This window comes from Choristoneura fumiferana, chromosome 6 (genome assembly GCF_025370935.1).
Source record: "Choristoneura fumiferana chromosome 6, NRCan_CFum_1, whole genome shotgun sequence".
Classification (NCBI taxonomy): Eukaryota; Metazoa; Arthropoda; class Insecta; order Lepidoptera; family Tortricidae; genus Choristoneura; species Choristoneura fumiferana.
The window spans coordinates 11,250,989-11,268,974 of record NC_133477.1 but is presented as its reverse complement, the minus strand read 5'-3'; the positions used below and the strand labels follow the sequence as shown (position 1 = coordinate 11,268,974).

General features: G+C 37.8%; 2 protein-coding genes across 3 annotated transcripts in view; one reads left to right on the top strand and one right to left on the bottom strand.

Annotated features, from left to right (window-relative positions):
* Positions 1–99: 99 nt before the first annotated feature.
* Positions 100–17,986, bottom strand: part of LOC141429050 (pH-sensitive chloride channel 2-like) — a 40,054-nt gene continuing 22,167 nt past the window's right edge. The window contains exons 2-8 of one of the 2 annotated variants that reach the window (XM_074089201.1): positions 9,287–9,485; positions 7,530–7,842; positions 7,270–7,431; positions 7,012–7,167; positions 6,557–6,722; positions 5,789–5,990; positions 100–2,530 (exon numbers count right to left, since the gene is read on the bottom strand). In XM_074089201.1, the coding sequence (XP_073945302.1) occupies positions 2,291–2,530; positions 5,789–5,990; positions 6,557–6,722; positions 7,012–7,167; positions 7,270–7,431; positions 7,530–7,842; positions 9,287–9,485 (1,438 nt within the window). In that variant the 3' untranslated portion in view covers positions 100–2,290. The remainder of the gene's footprint in view (positions 2,531–5,788; positions 5,991–6,556; positions 6,723–7,011; positions 7,168–7,269; positions 7,432–7,529; positions 7,843–9,286; positions 9,486–17,986) is intronic. The other variant, XM_074089202.1, reaches the window with a different exon arrangement.
* Positions 12,797–17,610, top strand: LOC141428638 (uncharacterized). The gene is made up of 3 exons (XM_074088643.1): positions 12,797–13,090; positions 13,269–14,184; positions 15,996–17,610. The coding sequence occupies exons 1-2, from the start codon at positions 12,928–12,930 to the stop codon at positions 14,180–14,182; spliced, it is 1,077 nt and encodes a 358-aa protein (XP_073944744.1). The 5' UTR covers positions 12,797–12,927; the 3' UTR covers positions 14,183–14,184; positions 15,996–17,610.

Below are 17,986 nucleotides of genomic sequence, written 5' to 3'. Positions count from 1 at the left end.
ATTCATTTCAGTCCAGTCTAAAGTAGGTCTAGGAAATCTAGCTAAATAGGTAGAATATTTCTTTATTTGTGGTTAGATAAAGTAACACAAAAACGTTTCACACATTTTTATTCAAATGTTTTATTTATGTATACAAATTACATGAAATATTTCACTATAGTATAGTATAAATGACTATCTACAAATCACAATATATTATGCCTAACTACGTATTGACTGGGTAGGTATTAATCTATAATCTCATAAATAATATAAGTACTTCATTAAAATCGGTCGGTTTATCTAACTAAAGTAATAATTAATCTTATTAGAAGTTAAAAAATGCTGTCATTACTCATGTTAAAATTTTAAAACAGATCAATACAGTTGAAATCATCAAAATATTAATATGTTTTATTAGTAAGTAAAACTTAAAAATGACCACTTTTTGGTCCATAATAAAATTTAATTTCATTTAGAGCCAATAGCAGCGAAAAAACCGGCTAAGTGCGTCTCGAGCCACGCGCGGTGTAGGGTTCCGTAGTCCGTACTTACTTCTATACTCCGTGCCAGAAAATTCACCATTAATTTATTGACTATTACTCGTTAATTTGTAACTTGGAAACTTGTAGGACTACGGAATCCTAAAAACTGGTTTAAACCTGTTTTTAGTTTGACAGATCCACTTTCATATTTTGCAACACTTAAGCCGAGTTTAGACTTGCAAGAAAAATCGTGCAAGTTGCATTAGGTACATTGCGAGGCCGTAAAGCCAACGAGCTTGTAGTGAACAATCGAGCGCCGCAATGTAATGCAACTTGCACGATTTTTCTTGCAAGTCTAAACTCAGCTTCAAATAAGGGTAAAAGTATAATTAGATGATTTTTTTGCTGCAAGATGGTCATACTCTTAATTGTTAGATAAACTTAAAATATACAACCTACTGGGCAAGGTACTGAATTTTAAGAAAGGAACTAAAGTCTTTGGGTAAACGTTATTATGGCCGCTTTATCATATATTTTTCGATTAAGTAAGTATTTTTTACAATCATGACAGTAAACTATTCAATTCCATTAAACATATTCTTCATGTTATTTTTTGTGCCTATTTTTTTATACCTACCTATAAATTGAGACTCAGTATGGTTTCAAATGAACGTCAATAAATAAAAAAAAAACAATTATTACTAACTTCATATTAGGTACTTATATGATATTATATATTACCTAGTATGCATTCGAGAATATAAATTGTTCATTAAATACTGAACATTTTCATATTGGATGTATTTCAAAGCAAGAAAACAAGACGATAATTTAAGGCTTTTATTTATTTGGGGATTTTTATTTTTTTATTTGGTTTGTATTATGTACCAAGTCAAATTGATATACTTAATTGGCATCATTATGTCTCAATTAAATAAAAAAAATAAGTGTGCCTAGGAAAGTGGCAAATTATTGGAGCGTTTCAATTTCTAGACACGTAAGTTTGACAAATTTGTTCTATTCGACCGCGCGACATTTATTAGGGACGCTGTTTTGCGATACTGAGTCAACTCACTGTCATTTTGCAATACAATGTCAACTGTTAAAATTATTTTCTAAGGGTTGACATTGTATTGCAGAATTAATCAGGGTTAACACACTATTGCAAAACAGCGTCCAGCTAGTCAATCTTATGTGCTATAAAAAATTACAATAAATTTCTCCTTGCGAGCGCGTTATCATACTTGTAAGTAGAAAGTCACCTGGCTAAGAACAAGTAAACTCACCAGCACCAGTGCTGTATACATTAAAACGCTCTCCTCTAAATTATTATTTATATGTCCTCTCACTGGATTCGTAATCTACCTACACTGGTTAGTCGCGCTTAATTCGCAGCTTATACTTAATAATAGCGAAATACTGGACGAATTTCTTTTTTTTACAAAATGCGGATGGATATAGGGATATAGGTATTTATTTCATCATCATCATATCAGGCGTAGGGCGACCACTACTGGACATAATAGCAATCGCAGCGTAGGATTTGCACCAACTTATGAATACGGTAAAGCCGCGGGTTCACGGTGGATGCAGGCCGCTTCCATCCGACGCAACTGGAGTTCTATTCGGAGGCCTATATTTATTTACAGTGATGAAACTTTTTTTCGCCTCGGATAAAGATTATTTGTATTAATTATTTGACTTTTATAAACGCGTCATTAAAAGTCTGCTTTCATGGTTGCATGGCAGTTCCATTACTATATAAATAATACTGGTTATCTGACGGGTTTAGACAGTGCAGTACATAGATACAGACCTTCAAAAACTCAAAGGCAGTAGACGAACGTCCAATAAATGATGTTGAAGAGCAAAAACAGGAGGGGGAACATGACTCGGGAGCGTTTGTCTATCCAGGTGGCGATCTCTTGCGGCGTCATGGTGGTCCAGGTGTGGTGCTTCGGGGGCTCGTCGGAGCCCTCGCTGCCGGCCTGGCCGCCACCTCCGCCCACCAACTCGTCGTAGCTCTGCGTTGTGATCGTAGGCAGGTTCAGCGCGGATGGGAAACTCTGGAAGATACCATTTTGCTCTCATTAGTCATTGGATTAGACTTACTTTAAACTCGGGCACATCATTATTTCGGAATAATTCAACAGCATGTATATTTGCTGCTAGTCTTAAAAATATACTCTCACTCGCGTCTCGACAATAAAAGTTTAAAAACATTGTAACAAGTAGTCAAAATGGCAAAAACGGAACTCTTATAGTTTCGCCATGTCTGTCTGTCTGTCTGTCCGTCTGTCCGTCCGCGGCTTTGCTCAGAGACTAACAGTGCTAGAAAGCTGTAACTTTGCACGGATATATGTAGTAAATATGCCGACAAAGTGGTAAAATAATAATAGACGTAAAGAGCCATAGACGTAAAGTGGGGGTGATTTTTTTTCTCGCGTAACCCTATGGTGTGGGATATCGTTGAATAGATCTTTTAAAATCGTTTCGAGGTTGTGGAGACGACTTTTCGATTCAGTAATCTGTTTGCGAAATATTCAACTTTAATGTATAAATTTTCATAGCGTCCTCCCCCCTTAAAAGCTAAACTGATGGGTGTTTTTTTTTTTAATTCAGGATGGTAGTAAGTATATCATATTTACAAGGAAAACTATAATGGCTAAGTTTGCTTGAGAATTATTAGTAGTACCTAGTTTATTAGTAAATAGCTGCCTAAGGTATAAATGTAAAATAAACCTTTCTAAACTTGGAAGTTTCCATAAAAAATAAATACGAAATCCTTAGAAAAATATTACTTGATTTTTTCGTAATGGCTACGGAACCCTATTTTAGGCGTATCCGATACGCTCCTGGCCGGATTTATTCATTTAAGTAACTTTTTAATTTCAATAAGTACTTAGGCTCATAAATTAAACGCCTTTGTAATTTTTTTGTAACATTGTTGTATTCCTTTTTGTACAATAAAGCGTATAAACAAACAAAGAAACATTCTCAATTAAAATTTAAATACAACCGGCCAAGTGGGAGTCCGACTCACGCACCGTACAAATTTGTATGTAAATAACCGTGTAAATAAATATCGAGTGTTAAACCTAATGTACGCAGCCTAGGGTAATTTTACGTTGGTTATACTGGCTGTACCGAAAAGAAATTTACTGGTTGTGCTATAATAAAGTGGCCCTTGTAGCGCTTACCTTTAAAAAAAGGACTGTGAAAAACAGACGGATGGACAACCAAATCCTATAAGGGTTCCATTTTATAACTGAGGTATGGAACCCTAAAAAGACATTCAGTAACCAAATTGTTAACTTTTTAATTGAAATTGGAGCAATTAATTTTTTCCGATATCCAAATCCACGGTGCAATTAGCAAAGCTAATTAAGTAATTGGGAGAGCAGTTAAAACATCAAGTAACTTACACCTTGAACTTGAAGCCGAGCAATTAGGAGAAATAATTGTTGACAGTAAGTTATAGGAAAAGCTATTTTTTAACAAACCAAAATACGGTGTAATTATCCACTGTTACGCAACTCGAATTTTCTAGCGTCTAGTAAACCTACGAAACTGATTGAATTTACTTTACCTTGAGGCTTTAAACCAATGATGCGTTAAGGAACAAAAACATGATCAGTGATTATCATTCACAAGGAGTTTATTTAGGCATAACAAAAGACGAAAGTCACTTGTTGAGTGTGTGGCCTTTTCACTGTTAAACTAGTTAAATAAGTATCTACTATTAACGTAAACTAGGTTAGGTACTATTCCAAAGCTAAGGTTATAGAGAGATCACCCAAGTAAGGAAAAGTGATTTTTACACAGTTTGAAGAGAACTATTTATTTCTGCACAGGCGGAACAACCTTATTATATGTTACTTTACTCAACGTGTAAGGCTCATTTACATGCAACCAGGTAATTGCAATGCTTTGTGCAGGGTCAATGTAGGTATTAATAATTCACGCGCCGTCAATAACCATATCCTTCATTCAATTATTATACTTACTTTATTGAGTAAAAAAAAAGCTTAAAACTCACTTTAAGCCTACATTTACGAGTATCGCGTAGAATGCAATTGGGTAGGATGCCCCTAAGGTAGGTAGGTATATATAGTCTGGCAAAAAAGAGAAGAAATTAAAAAGTGGCAACATCCCTTTCAATCCAGGGAGCAAAAAAGGGAGGACACTACAGTGTTGCCACTTTTTAATTTCTACTCTTTTTTGCCAGACTATGAGTAGGTGTATATCAGCGAATACCTTCGTCAGGAAAATCATTAAAACTATATCTTTGCAACACTTTTAACGTAAGAAATAATGTCTTTTGAAAATCAGTTGCCGCGAACATGGGAGATTAAGGTTATTCACACGTTTATTAAAAAACGGTTCGTTCGTATTGCTACCACCGTTTTACTCCAGGAGGGGCGTATTACTCTAGGGCCAAGGGGGCCATTGCACAGGGCGGCAGGCTGCGAGGTTCGGCGAAGCCACTTATTGTAGGTATGATTAAAAGAAAACCGGCCAAGAGCGTGTCGTACACGCCCAGGATAGGGTTCCGTAGCCATTACGAAAAAAACTAATAATATTTTTCTAAGGATTTCGTATTGTGTACTGTGAATCTTCCAAGTTTAGGTATATTTTAATACCTTAGCCTGCTATTTACTCTTAAACTACTAATAATTCTCAAGCAATCTTAGCCGCTATAATTTTCCGAGTAAATTTGATATATTTACTACATTCTGATTTTTTTCATATTTTTCCACCCAACAGTTTAGATTTTAGAGGGAAGGGACGCTGGATTTCAATGAAAATTAGCACTTTAAAGTTGAATATTTCGCAAACAGATCACTGAATAGAAAAAATATCTTAGCAACCCCCCAATGGTTTTAAAAGACCTATCCAACGATACCCCACAATATAGAGTTAGTCGAGAAAAAAAAACACTCCCACTTTTTACGTCTTATGATTTTTTTTTACTTTTTTTATTGTACCACTTTGTCGGCGTGACTTATATGTATATTCATGTCAAATTACAGCTTTCTAGTACTAACGGTCTCTGAGCTTACCCGCGGACAGACAGACAGACGGACGGACATGGCGAAACTATAAGGGTTCCTAGTTGACTACGGAACCCTAAAAATTATCAATTCGGTTGTATTTTTTATATTTTCTTAAATGAAATACTTTATCGTCACTTAATGGGGCAGTGGGGCAGGTGGGGCTGCAAAGCTAACTAGCCCGGGGCACCAAATCTTTAAATACGCATCTGTCTGTATTACGAGTACTCTGTAGGTAATCATAGCGCAACACTTGCGTAGTCAACTTACATGGACGGTGAGGTAGTTGTTATACCCTGGGCCAGCAGGGTCTGTGCTGGTCTCCCGCTGCAGCGACGAGCACGACCGCGACTTGGTGAGCTGCGGCGCCGATTCCTGCAGCTCCTTCTGCAGCTCTTTGCGCGCCAGCCGCGGCGTCAGGGTACTCTTCAGGATGTATTTACTATTCACCTTCTTCAGACTCACCACTTTCCTGAAAAATTATGGGTACATTTTTAATAAATGACTGATATACATAGTCTCTCGCTATCATACATAATACAATACAGTTAATTTTAACAACAGGGTTAATTTAGTGTATACTATTTATCGTTAACTGAGTCACAATCAAGTGTTTTTATTACCAATTTGAAGTCACACGAGGGCTACTACGAAACTCGAAACTCGAAGTTCGTGTCTTGCGGTCCCTCTGACACTTATACTATATAAAACGAGAGCGAGAGGAACGGCACGATACGAACTTCGAGTTTCGAATTTCGTAGTAGCCCTGGTGTATTATAACCACAAGAAGTAATTTTAGTAGTACCTAGTTGTGGTATCGGAGGAACGTTTTGGTAGAGATGATAAAAAACTCGCGCTTAGTCTTTATGGATACTTACTCGTACTCGTATAACGTAAAAAAGTGATATTGTAATTGCATAGGTACGGTCAATGACTTTTATTTATTAGCCACCATGGAACCTTTTCAAAGGAAAAGTCATTAAGATTTTCCTTGTTAATTAAAGCGATGTCACTATATGACGTTAAGGTATAACTTACTTTCTTCTCCAAATGGTGTTGACAAACGCAAACTCAACTAGTGCAGAGAAAATAAAACCAATGCAACCCAGGAACCATATCTCGCTGGCCTTGATGTACGACACTTTTGGTAGAGTTTTTGCTTGTGATGATGCTAGGGTGATGAATGACAACATCGTGCTTGTACCTGAAAACAATATAACCCTTTTAGATATCCGAACAGGTTTTTCTGATTTGTCTTCATTTTAATTACACTGGATCAAACCTGTATAGGTTGTAATTACTAAAAAAATATCATGGTGTGTAGTACGTAATCGAAACCAATTTTTTTTAACAGTTGCCCAGAAATTAATATCATTGTACCTATTGAAGAATTGCTCATTTGGAGTATTTAGACTATTTAGCAAGACAAAGTCGGTAATATGACAACGGTTTTATACTATTTCTTTTATAACGATTTACGTGTTTATTTTTACCTAATGTGATTCTTGGAGCCGAAGCGTCAGCCTGTAGCCAGAAAGTCACCCAAGACATTGCCACGATCATCATGGATGGAATGAAGTAATCCATCAAATAGTAGCCCACTTCTCGGCCAAGTTTAAATGTGAATTTTAAGGCACTGTAGTTTCCCGCTGCAAAGTATAATTAGAATGTGAACATTAGATTTTTTCCAGTTCAGAAATAACATTGACGTCTAGAAGCAAACAACACAACATATATAATGACGACATTACATCTACCTCCCCCGAGCCGCATGTTCACGATATCGCCGCGCACCACCGACTCGTTGGTCCAGAAGTCAATCAACGAATATTCCGTGAGATGTAATTCGGAAGACAGATGCACTGGATTGTCTCTCTCCCACATGATACGTAAATTTGATGCATTGTATTTCCCTGAAATGAATCGAATGGCCATGATATGATTTAAAATAATCTCGCAAATCAATAATAATAATTATCTCGCGTTCAAGGAACAAAGGCTTTGTACTTACAACTTTCGAGATTCATTGAACAAGTTTGATCGTCGAATGGAAATTTCTGAAGATTCATCCAGCAGTAGAGCACGGCTTGCATGCGTCGGCTGAAGAGTACTTCTCCATCGGGTGCAATGGAGATCAGAACGTCCTTGCTGTCTGTACCCATGAGACTGGACGACTGCTCGTTGGACATGTATAAGTGAGGGACCCATATACGCTGGCGCAGGTCGTTTTCGCCGATGATTTTGGTGCGCTCTGGCGAATATAGAGCGTAGGCTAGCCGCGCGTCTGTCCATCTTAATTGCAGAAGGTAGTGCAATTTGAAATTCTGAAACGTAATACAATTTACATAAGTAAATATATAAATAAATATTAACTATTATATTGGACAAAAAATAAGGAAGTGCCATTAATCTTCAGAACCTACTAGATCTAAGAAATGAGATCAAATACTGTGATACGTACTTAAATTGTACCTACTAATGCTTCGTCCGCGTGGATTTGGTTTGCCTGTTTGTTTATATTTTTTGATGGCACAATTTTCAAGGCTCTCCGAACTCATAATAATCATTTTCACCAAAAAAAAAATAACTGGCCAAGAGCGTGTTGGACACTCCCAGGGGCTTGTTAGATCAATTTACCATAATCGTTATTTCCTAACTTAAATAGTATCAAAATTTCCATTCGCATTTTTTATGGTTTTTAACTGAAGCTTATTTTCAAAATCGCGTTTTTCCCTTATTTTAATCGACTCAGATATACATATAAGTTGGTTTTAGGTTATGTAAAGTTTGCATCGGCCCGAAGGGCTAAAAACACATAGAAGCCGTCCACACTGTTTGTTTGGTCGATTCAGCTATAAAAAAAAACTGCTACTGTGAAAATAAACTTTAGTAAAAAACCATAGTGAATAAAAAGCATTTGGGAAATAATGCGAATAGAAATTTTGCTAAGTACTAGGAAAAAAACGATTCTGGTAAATTGATCTAACAAGCCCGCCCAGGATAGAATTTCGTAGCCGTAACAAAAAAAATAAGTATTCATATTTTCTAGGGATTTTGTGTTTTGAACGGAATTTTCCAGGTAGGTATATTTTATAAGTTAGGCTGCTATTTACTCTTAAGCTTCTAATAATTCTCAAGAAAACTCAGCCGTACTTAATAATTTTCCTTGTAAATATATATTTACTACTATCATGAATTTTTTCAAATTTATCAAATCAAGAGTTTAGCTTTTAGAGGAAGGGGGGTGATTTTATCAAAAAATTGCACTTTAAAGTTCAATAGGTATTTAGCAATCTAACCACTGTGTAGAAAAATTGTCTTCACAACCACCGTCAGGAGTAGGTATACTTTTGGCTACGAGCGCGTGTCGCGTAGACGCCCGCGGTCAAGCTGCTGGCTGGTAGGTAATATAGACTTTAAATACTGTGTCCATGATTTAATATCGTTTAAAGATTGCATAATTCGTTCCGAACCAATGCGTAGCGATGCGAGCCGTTTGGTGGAAATTATCCTTTAAAAACCCTGCTGCACGTCCCCGCCTCCCTGCAGGGCTACTACGAAACTCGAAACTCGAAGTTCGTATCGTACCGTCCCTCTCGCTCTCGTATTAACTAGTATAAGTGTCAGAGGGACCGCACGATACGAACTTTTAGTTTCGAGTTTCGTAGTAGCCCTGCTGGATCTAACTACGGGGAGGAGAAGGTTGGAGACTTGGAGAGGTGTCTTATCTACCCGCAGCGTCTTCCTTAGCCTAAAATTTATCATTACCAAATCATGCGCTTCTGCCGGCTGGATGAAGTACACGTAGGCGCTGGCGTGTACGTAGACGACATCGCCGGTCTGGTAGGTGGGCAGTAGCAGGCGGTCGTAGCGGCACTCGTGCGCAAGCCGAGACAGGAACTCCGACTGAGTGTAGCTGTCGCCGTTCTCCAAAGACGGACATTCAACCGGCGCCGGTACTGTCGGTCTGGAAAATTGCAACAAATCGACCTTTTAAAGCTGCTTGCACGATCAGGGTTAAAAACTACTAACCCTGGGTTATGGGTGATAGTTCCATACATTTTGACACTACTTGACCCTGGGTTAGCCAGTACTATCAAATCTAAAAATTTGTTAGCCCTTGTGTAAAACCTCCTTAAATCATCCCAGCCTCTATAATATGACCTGTTGGGTACGCATCCTCTTAGCCGGCTTGGGCAGTAGTTCCCACGCGGGCCCAGTGCGGATCGGAAACTTCACATACACCATTGAATTACTTCGCTGGTCTGTGATGAATTTTGCACGGATATATATGTAAACTATGCCGACAAAATGGTACAATAAAACAATAAAAAATTAAATTTCTTAGGGTACCTCCCATAGACGTAAAGTGGGGGTGATTTTCTTTTCTCACCCAACCCTATATTGTGGATTATCGTTGGATAGGTCTTTTGAAACCATTACGGGTTTGCTAAGACGATTTTTCGATTCAGTGATGTTTGCGAAATATTCAACGTTTCGTAATTACGTAATATTTTTCTAAGGATTTCGTATTGTATAGGGTGCTATTTACTCTTAAACTACTAATAATTCTCAAGAAAACTTAACCGTTATAGTTTTCCTTGTTAGTTTGATATTTTTACTACCATCCTGAATTTTTTTAAATTTTCCACCCACTTGTATAGATTTTAGAGGGGGGGGGGACGCTCAATTTTAATGAAAATTTGCACGATAAACTTGAATATTTTGCAAACAAATCACTGAATCGAAAAATCGTTTTAGCGACCCCCTATTGGTTTTAAAAGAACTATCCAACGATACCCCACACTACAAGGTTAGATGAGAAAAAAAAATCACCCCCGCTTTACGTCTTTTCTAGATTTTTTTTTATTCAACTGGATGGCAAACGAGCAAGTGGGGACCAGGGGGATTGCAGATGCGTTGCCAACCTAAAGGCCTAAGATGGGATACCTCAAGTGCCAGTAATTTTTTTAGGTAGGTATACCTACCTTTTGGAGTAACTAACGTTACTCCAAAAAACATTTTTATTGTACCATTTCGTCGGCATAGTTTACAATTTGTATTCGTGCAAAATGACAGCTTTCTAGCATTTATAGTCCCTGAGCAAAGCCGTGGATGGATAGACAGACAGACATGGCGAAACTATAAGAGTTCCGTTTTTGCCATTTTTGCCAAGGAGGTTTTTCATTCCCTATTCAATAATACCTATTAAGTTGCCCTCTCAACGCTATAGTTGCCAAAACCTTAAATCTTAAGGCCCCTGATTTAGCCAAATAACTCATAATTGCAATTAACAAATATACCTACTATGTAATAAACATACTTTGTCAGCATCAAATTAACAAACGCAATATATATGTATATTACCGGATCTCCTCATATAACGATATTTGAAAAAAAACACCTGCAATGAGTTACAATCGAAGTGAATGACTAAATAAAATTAGATACCTACCTACAGCATCATTTTACAATAATATGAGGTTGTTAACCACATGATTCAGCGTAATAAACCATTTACGCTTCGGTAATATTGTTTACCTACGTAAATACTGATTGAAGTATCCATCCGACGTAATTCAACAATAATAAATATGTACATAGACGCTCAGTACATTGCAATAACCAAGAAAGATAGTGTCATAGTATAATTGTATTGCTCATTGATACTTCCGCCTATTACGACCGGATGGCCAAGTCGTTAGAGAACCTGACTACGAAGCTTGAAGTTCCGGGTTCGATTCCCGGGCGGGGCAGATATTTGTATGAATAATACGAATGTTTGTTCTCGGGTCTTGGATGTTCAATACGTATTTAAGTATGTATTTATCTATATAAGTATGTTTATCCGTTGCCTATCCATAGTACAAGCTTTGCTAAGTTGGGGACTAGGTCATTTGGTGTGAAGTGTCCCATGATATAAATGATGTGTATCTCTATGGAAACGTTTATAGACTGATTGTTCTGTCGAATTAATGTCTCATTTTAGATAAATAAAAAAAAATTAAAAGCAAGTTTGTGGTGGTGTTAGTAATGACCCATTACTAATGGGCAATCTTTTATCTTTATTAGCCTGTAATGTCCCAGTGCTGGACAAAGGCTCTCCCTTGGATTTTAAACTCGTCCTGTCTGCACTTATGTCTGGCCAGTCGCTGGAAAACGCGTCTAGGTCATCCCGCCGTCCGCGCCCCCCCGCCCCGCTGCGCTGCGCCCGCCTGCCGCGGCGCCGATAGCCATCGTGGGGCATCCACTGTGTGGTGACCTGTGCCCACCTTTCCGGGTGCATGCGGAAAACGTGGCCTGCCCAGTCCCATTTGAGTCTCGCAGTGGCCTTACCTACGTTCACGATGCATGTTTTAGAGCGCAGGGTGGTGTTTCGGAGTCGATCCGTCCTTTTAACACCTAAATTGCTGCGCTCCATAGCTCTTTGGCAGACCTTCAGCTTGGACTTCTGAATTTCTTTCAAGGACCATGTCTGAGCACCGTAAGTTAGAATGGGCAGTATACACAATACATGTCGATGAGTTTCCGCTTAAGTGTCAAGGGAAGGTTGCCCTTCAACAGCTCCTTCATGGACCAGAAGCTCTTCCAGGCGTTATCGATGCGTCTTTCGACCTTTTTGTCCTGTCTGTGACTAATGGGGAATATTCAAGCTTTTTTGTATATATTTTTAAAATTGATAAAACGAGTTGTGGAAGAACGTTTTAATTATCAAAAAAAAAACGATGATATGAACGTGTTAATATATTGGTAATACTTTATTTATTATTAGTGTCAAATGTCAAACCACAAATTTGAAGTTATATTATATCACATCGAGATGTTATAACCCCCACGATCCAATTTATTAAATGTATTCAATTAAAATATTATTGGTAATTAAATAAAGACATCCGACATTTAACGCCCGTACCTACTAAATTTCCTTTTTCTAGAAAGAGATGAAAATGAAAAAAACTTCATTCGCTTCATGTATCTTCCTTATTTTTTAACAGATACCTATACATAATGATGATTTTAACTTCATTCGTTTTATTTTCTAGTTTTGTATCACGTTAAGTTATTTCTGAGAAAATGTGTGTTCCATTTCATGCTTATTCCCTATTTAATATACCTACTATTTTCCGCACGATTTCGAATAAAGTTGGCAATTGGAGTAATTTAAGGGCACATGAACATGCGGACAATCGTAGCCCTCTCGTCCAATAGTTTAGCAGCCACTGTGGCCGAAATCTACCAGGAGCTATATTATATTTCTGTGTTTTGTTCTCAATATATATGTTTACCATGTAGTATCCTAAATTAATCCGCCAGGAAGTACGCATAATGTTCAGAGCGTATAAAAAAGTTTCTCGAATAGCTCCGAACCTCGGTCCTGTAACATAGCTGTCAAATGTCATTCCTTTTTTATGCGCCAAAAAAGTACGTTGATTTACGTTACAACAATGGGAAAAAATAAGAGAACACACGAAGAAGAACTTGAAAGGTGCTATAAGAAGCTAAAAAGACTGGAGAAGAAATTAAAAGGTCGAGATACGTCACCCGATCCGAAAAACTCCAAGGAAAATCAAGGTTAGTGTCGAAACAATGACACCCTACTGTGGTTTACACTCGACTCGGGGTGTGTACGCGATACACACACGAGAATTACTTGGCCCGGGGGTTGACCGTGAGTCAACACGACGGCTTTTATGTTACAATTATGTACGTGATACATAAAGTTGTAATAAAATTTTCCGTACACTTTCAGACGGAGAACCGTTAGAAGAGACGGGGGGGACATCTCAGACATCCCAAATAACTGGTTCTGACGCGAAAGAGATACAGTCGGCGGACGAGAACAACTCAGAGGTGCCGGAGCCGGAAACAAACGAGGAGAAAACCGAGGTCATTGATCCGGATGTGTTACTCATATTAGGAGATCCTGCAGAGGAAATAAACAAATTCGGCCCCGAGATAAATGAAAATATAGCAAGCCGTTGGACCCCTATATTAAAGAAAGGCTTGGGAAAGGAGGAAAAGGATACCATCACAAAGCAATACCAGGTACCAAGCAATTGCACTCTCTTACAAAGCCCTAAGCTTAACCCGGAAATTAACTCTGCCATATCTGATGCAGCTAAAAACAGAGACAAAAAGCTAGAGTCTACACAACAGCAACTGGGGGTGGGGCTGACCGCTCTAGGCAGAGCCATGACTCTAGCCATTACAGACTATGACAAAGAGAAAATGACTGTCATTAAACACATGAACAATGCGGCAAGGATCCTTACGGATCTACATTTTAATGAAACAAGAGGCCGCAAACTCCTCATAACCCCTACTTTGGATAAAAATTTCCTGGAGCTGGTAAAAGATGTGGGACATGATGAATACCTGTACGGCAAAAACTTGTCGGAGAACATAAAGACTCTCAAGTCCATTGAAAACTCCAGCAAAACCATCAAAAAACCTGAACAGCCAAGGGGCAGTGCTTACACCTCTTCTGGGAAACAAAAGCAGGGAAACGCCTACAACCCACCTCGCTACCAACAACGGTTCACTCCGTCACCCCGGGGGGCAGCACGAGGCGGGTTCAGGAAACCATTGCCGCCACCCCGTCGACCAGCAGCATCCCAAGTAGCAAACCAAATCAGGAAGGACACACCACGTGCTTCACGCTAGAGGTGAGTCATGCCGGAAGATTAAGATACTTTTTACCATGCTGGACCAACATTACAAATGATAATGAAATACTATCCTGGGTACGAGGATATACATTACAACCGGTTGAACCAGTGTCACAGTCAATAACACCACCACCTTTTGTGGCTAAAAATGATATGGAAAACAAACAAATGAAACAAACCATAGAGAAACTAATCATAATGAGAGCCATCTCCCAGTGCGAGCCATCCAATGAGCAGTTCTTATCAAAAATTTTCCTTAGGGAAAAACCTAACGGGGATAAGAGGTTTATCCTCAACCTGAAACAGTTGAATAAGTTCATTCATACTCCACACTTTAAAATGGAAGACCATAGAACTGCCATTGGTTTACTCACACCAGGAGCATACTGCGCGACCATAGATATAAAAGAAGCATATCTTCTAGTACCCATAGACGAAAATAGTAAAAAGTATTTAAGGTTTGAATATAACAAAAAATACTATGAATTCAATGCTTTACCTTATGGCCTGTGCTCAGCCCCATATGTGTTCACCAAACTAATGAAAGCTGTGGTAGGAAATCTGCGGGCACGAGGATTAAACTCAGTAGTTTACCTGGATGACATACTTTGCTTGGGCAAAAATTATGAAGAATGCCAACAAAACATACAAGAAACAAAAAACTTACTAGAATGTCTAGGATTTGTAATAAACATGGCAAAAAGCTCCTTAGTACCAAAACAAACATGCAAATTCCTCGGGTTTTGGTTTGATTCTATCAACATGTCACTTTCTCTACCAGTAGAAAAAAGGGAAACTATAGCATCCCTATTAATCAAGTTTATAAAACTACCAAAATGCACTATACGAGAATTTTCGAAATTAATAGGCACTTTAATAGCTGCTTGTCCAGCGGTAGACTATGGCTGGCTATACACGAAAACTATAGAACGACACAAATATCTGGCATTATCTAAACATAATGGGGACTATGACACTACAATAACTCCCTCTCACATTATCAAAGACGACCTTAACTGGTGGCTCAAAAAAATCCACAAAGCCTACCGACCAATACGGAAAAATCAATTTCATAAAGAAATATTCTCAGATGCAAGTAGATCCGGTTGGGGTTGTGCGTGCGGAGATCTTAGGGTAAATGGGTTATGGAAAAGGGATGAACAAGAACATCACATAAATTTCCTAGAATTACAGGCAGTTTTCCTTGGCTTAAAATCATTTGCAAGTAATGACCGAAATTGTGAAATACTATTAAGGATTGACAACACCACAGCAATAGCCTATGTTAACAGAATGGGTGGAATCCAATTCCCACACTTAAACCAATTAGCCAAAAATATCTGGCAGTGGTGTGAGGAACGCGGTATCTGGCTCACAGCAACATACATTAAGTCAAAAGACAATTCTGAAGCCGATTTTGAATCAAGGAAAACAAACATAGATACAGAATGGGAACTTTGTGATAGAGCTTTTAATATTATCATCAATAAACTAGGACTACCCGAGATAGACTTATTTGCCTCTAGGCAAAATGCAAAATGCACCAAATATGTATCATGGAAACCAGACCCCGATGCGCTTACCATTGATGCATTTACAATGAACTGGGGGGACTTGTCATTTTATGCCTTCCCACCATTTAGTTTAATATTAAAATCCTTAAGAAAAATCGTAAACGACAAAGCCACAGGAATTGTAGTATTACCCTGGTGGCCAACTCAGCCATGGTTTCCACTGGCTCAGAGTCTGCTAGTGTCAGAGTGGATCACTTTCAAACCACACATACAATTATTGATCTCCCCTTGCAGGACAACACACCCACTGCACCGACAACTTACCCTGGTTGCCGGGAAGCTATCCGGGAGGCCCTCTCCAGAAGTTCAGTCCCGAAATCGGCGTTAGACATAATGACCAATTCATTGGCCAAAAATACTTTAGACCAATATAATGTTACTTACAGGCTGTGGTGGCCTTTCTGTGAGAAAAACAAAATTTCACCATACGAAGCATCAATACCTATGGTAATGTCGTTTCTAACCGATTGCTTTCAATCAGGAGCATCTTATGGTAGCCTCAATGCTCACAGGTCTGCACTGTCACTCATCATCGGGACAAAAAATCAAAGTGATGACAGAATAACAAGATTATTTAAAGGGTTCTACAGAGAAAGACCACCACAACCAAAATATAATATCACATGGGACCCCTCAATAGTCCTGAAATTCTTAAGTAAATGGTTCCCAAATAATACACTGAGCTTAGAAAAAATTTCAAAAAAATTAGTTACCTTACTAGCCCTATGTACAGCACATAGGGTACAAACTATCTCACTCATCAAAGTCTCAAACTTATCATTCTCAACAGAAGGCATTTACATAAAAATAACAGACATTATTAAAACATCCGGACCTGGCCGGAATCAACCAAGATTGTTTCTCCCATATTTCAATGATGACCCTCCCATTTGCCCTGCAAGGACAATGGAAGAATACATAAAGGTCTCTAATAGCATCAGAAATAATATAGACTATTTAATAATAACTTGCAAGAAACCACATAAGCAGGCCTCTAGCCAAACCATCAGCAGATGGATAAAAAACACCCTAGCAGATAGTGGGATTAACATACAACAGTTCTCAGCACACAGCACGAGGCACGCTTCAACCTCTGCTGCAAAAAGACTAGGGGTATCAATAGATGCTATAAGAAACACTGCAGGATGGTCTGAATCATCAAAAAACTTTGCAAAGTTCTACAATAGACCTATCTATAAACCTAATGACTTTGCAGATGTTATTCTAAGGTCAATAAATATATAATTAAGAATTATCTATTATGGTGAAAAATAAAAATGCGGAGGCATGTACAATTTATTTTATTTTATGTAATATTAAGAAAATGACTGATGTAAAAGATAATTAATATTATCATTAATGAGACTGTCGATTCTACAAACAATATTAGTAATAAACAAATACTATGTAAACCAATTTGATTGTTAATAAAAATAATAAATAATTTTCATAACTATTATGGACTCTGAACATCTACATGGTAAACATATATATTGAGAACAAAACACAGAAATATAATAAGAGATTAAAAGAACTTACCAAGTGAAGTTCAATCCTTATTATATGAAGTGTTTTGTTCGAAGATATATACACCCCCCCACCACAAGTTGTAAAACACCCCTAAGTGATCATAATAGTCATGAAAATGTGGCTCTGAAAATAATGACATTTGACAGCTATGTTACAGGACCGAGGTTCGGAGCTATTCGAGAAACTTTTTTATACGCTCTGAACATTATGCGTACTTCCTGGCGGATTAATTTAGGATACTACATGGTAAACATATATATCTTCGAACAAAACACTTCATATAATAAGGATTGAACTTCACTTGGTAAGTTCTTTTAATCTCTTATTATATATTCAACATAACTCAATATCGATTTCCTGAAATAAAGGACGCAAGGAAGTAGAGTGCGGAAATGTAGAGACAAAATTACCATTTCGATATTTTCACTATTAGGTACGCCCTAATAACATATCTACTAGTGCTAGGACAATATATTGTTACAAGTCAAACGTCGGATTAGTAAACATGTTGATATGACTAGGTAGAAGGTACTTGATTGAGTAATTTGGATTTGACTGATGTGTGACTTATACTGAAAGTTAAAGCACGCAGACAGTAGGAAAATAAAAATTACAAATAAATGATAGCAAATATTCATGAATAAGTGCTGCTCGTATCTCAATGCTACTAATATTTGTTGAATTACTCAGTAAGT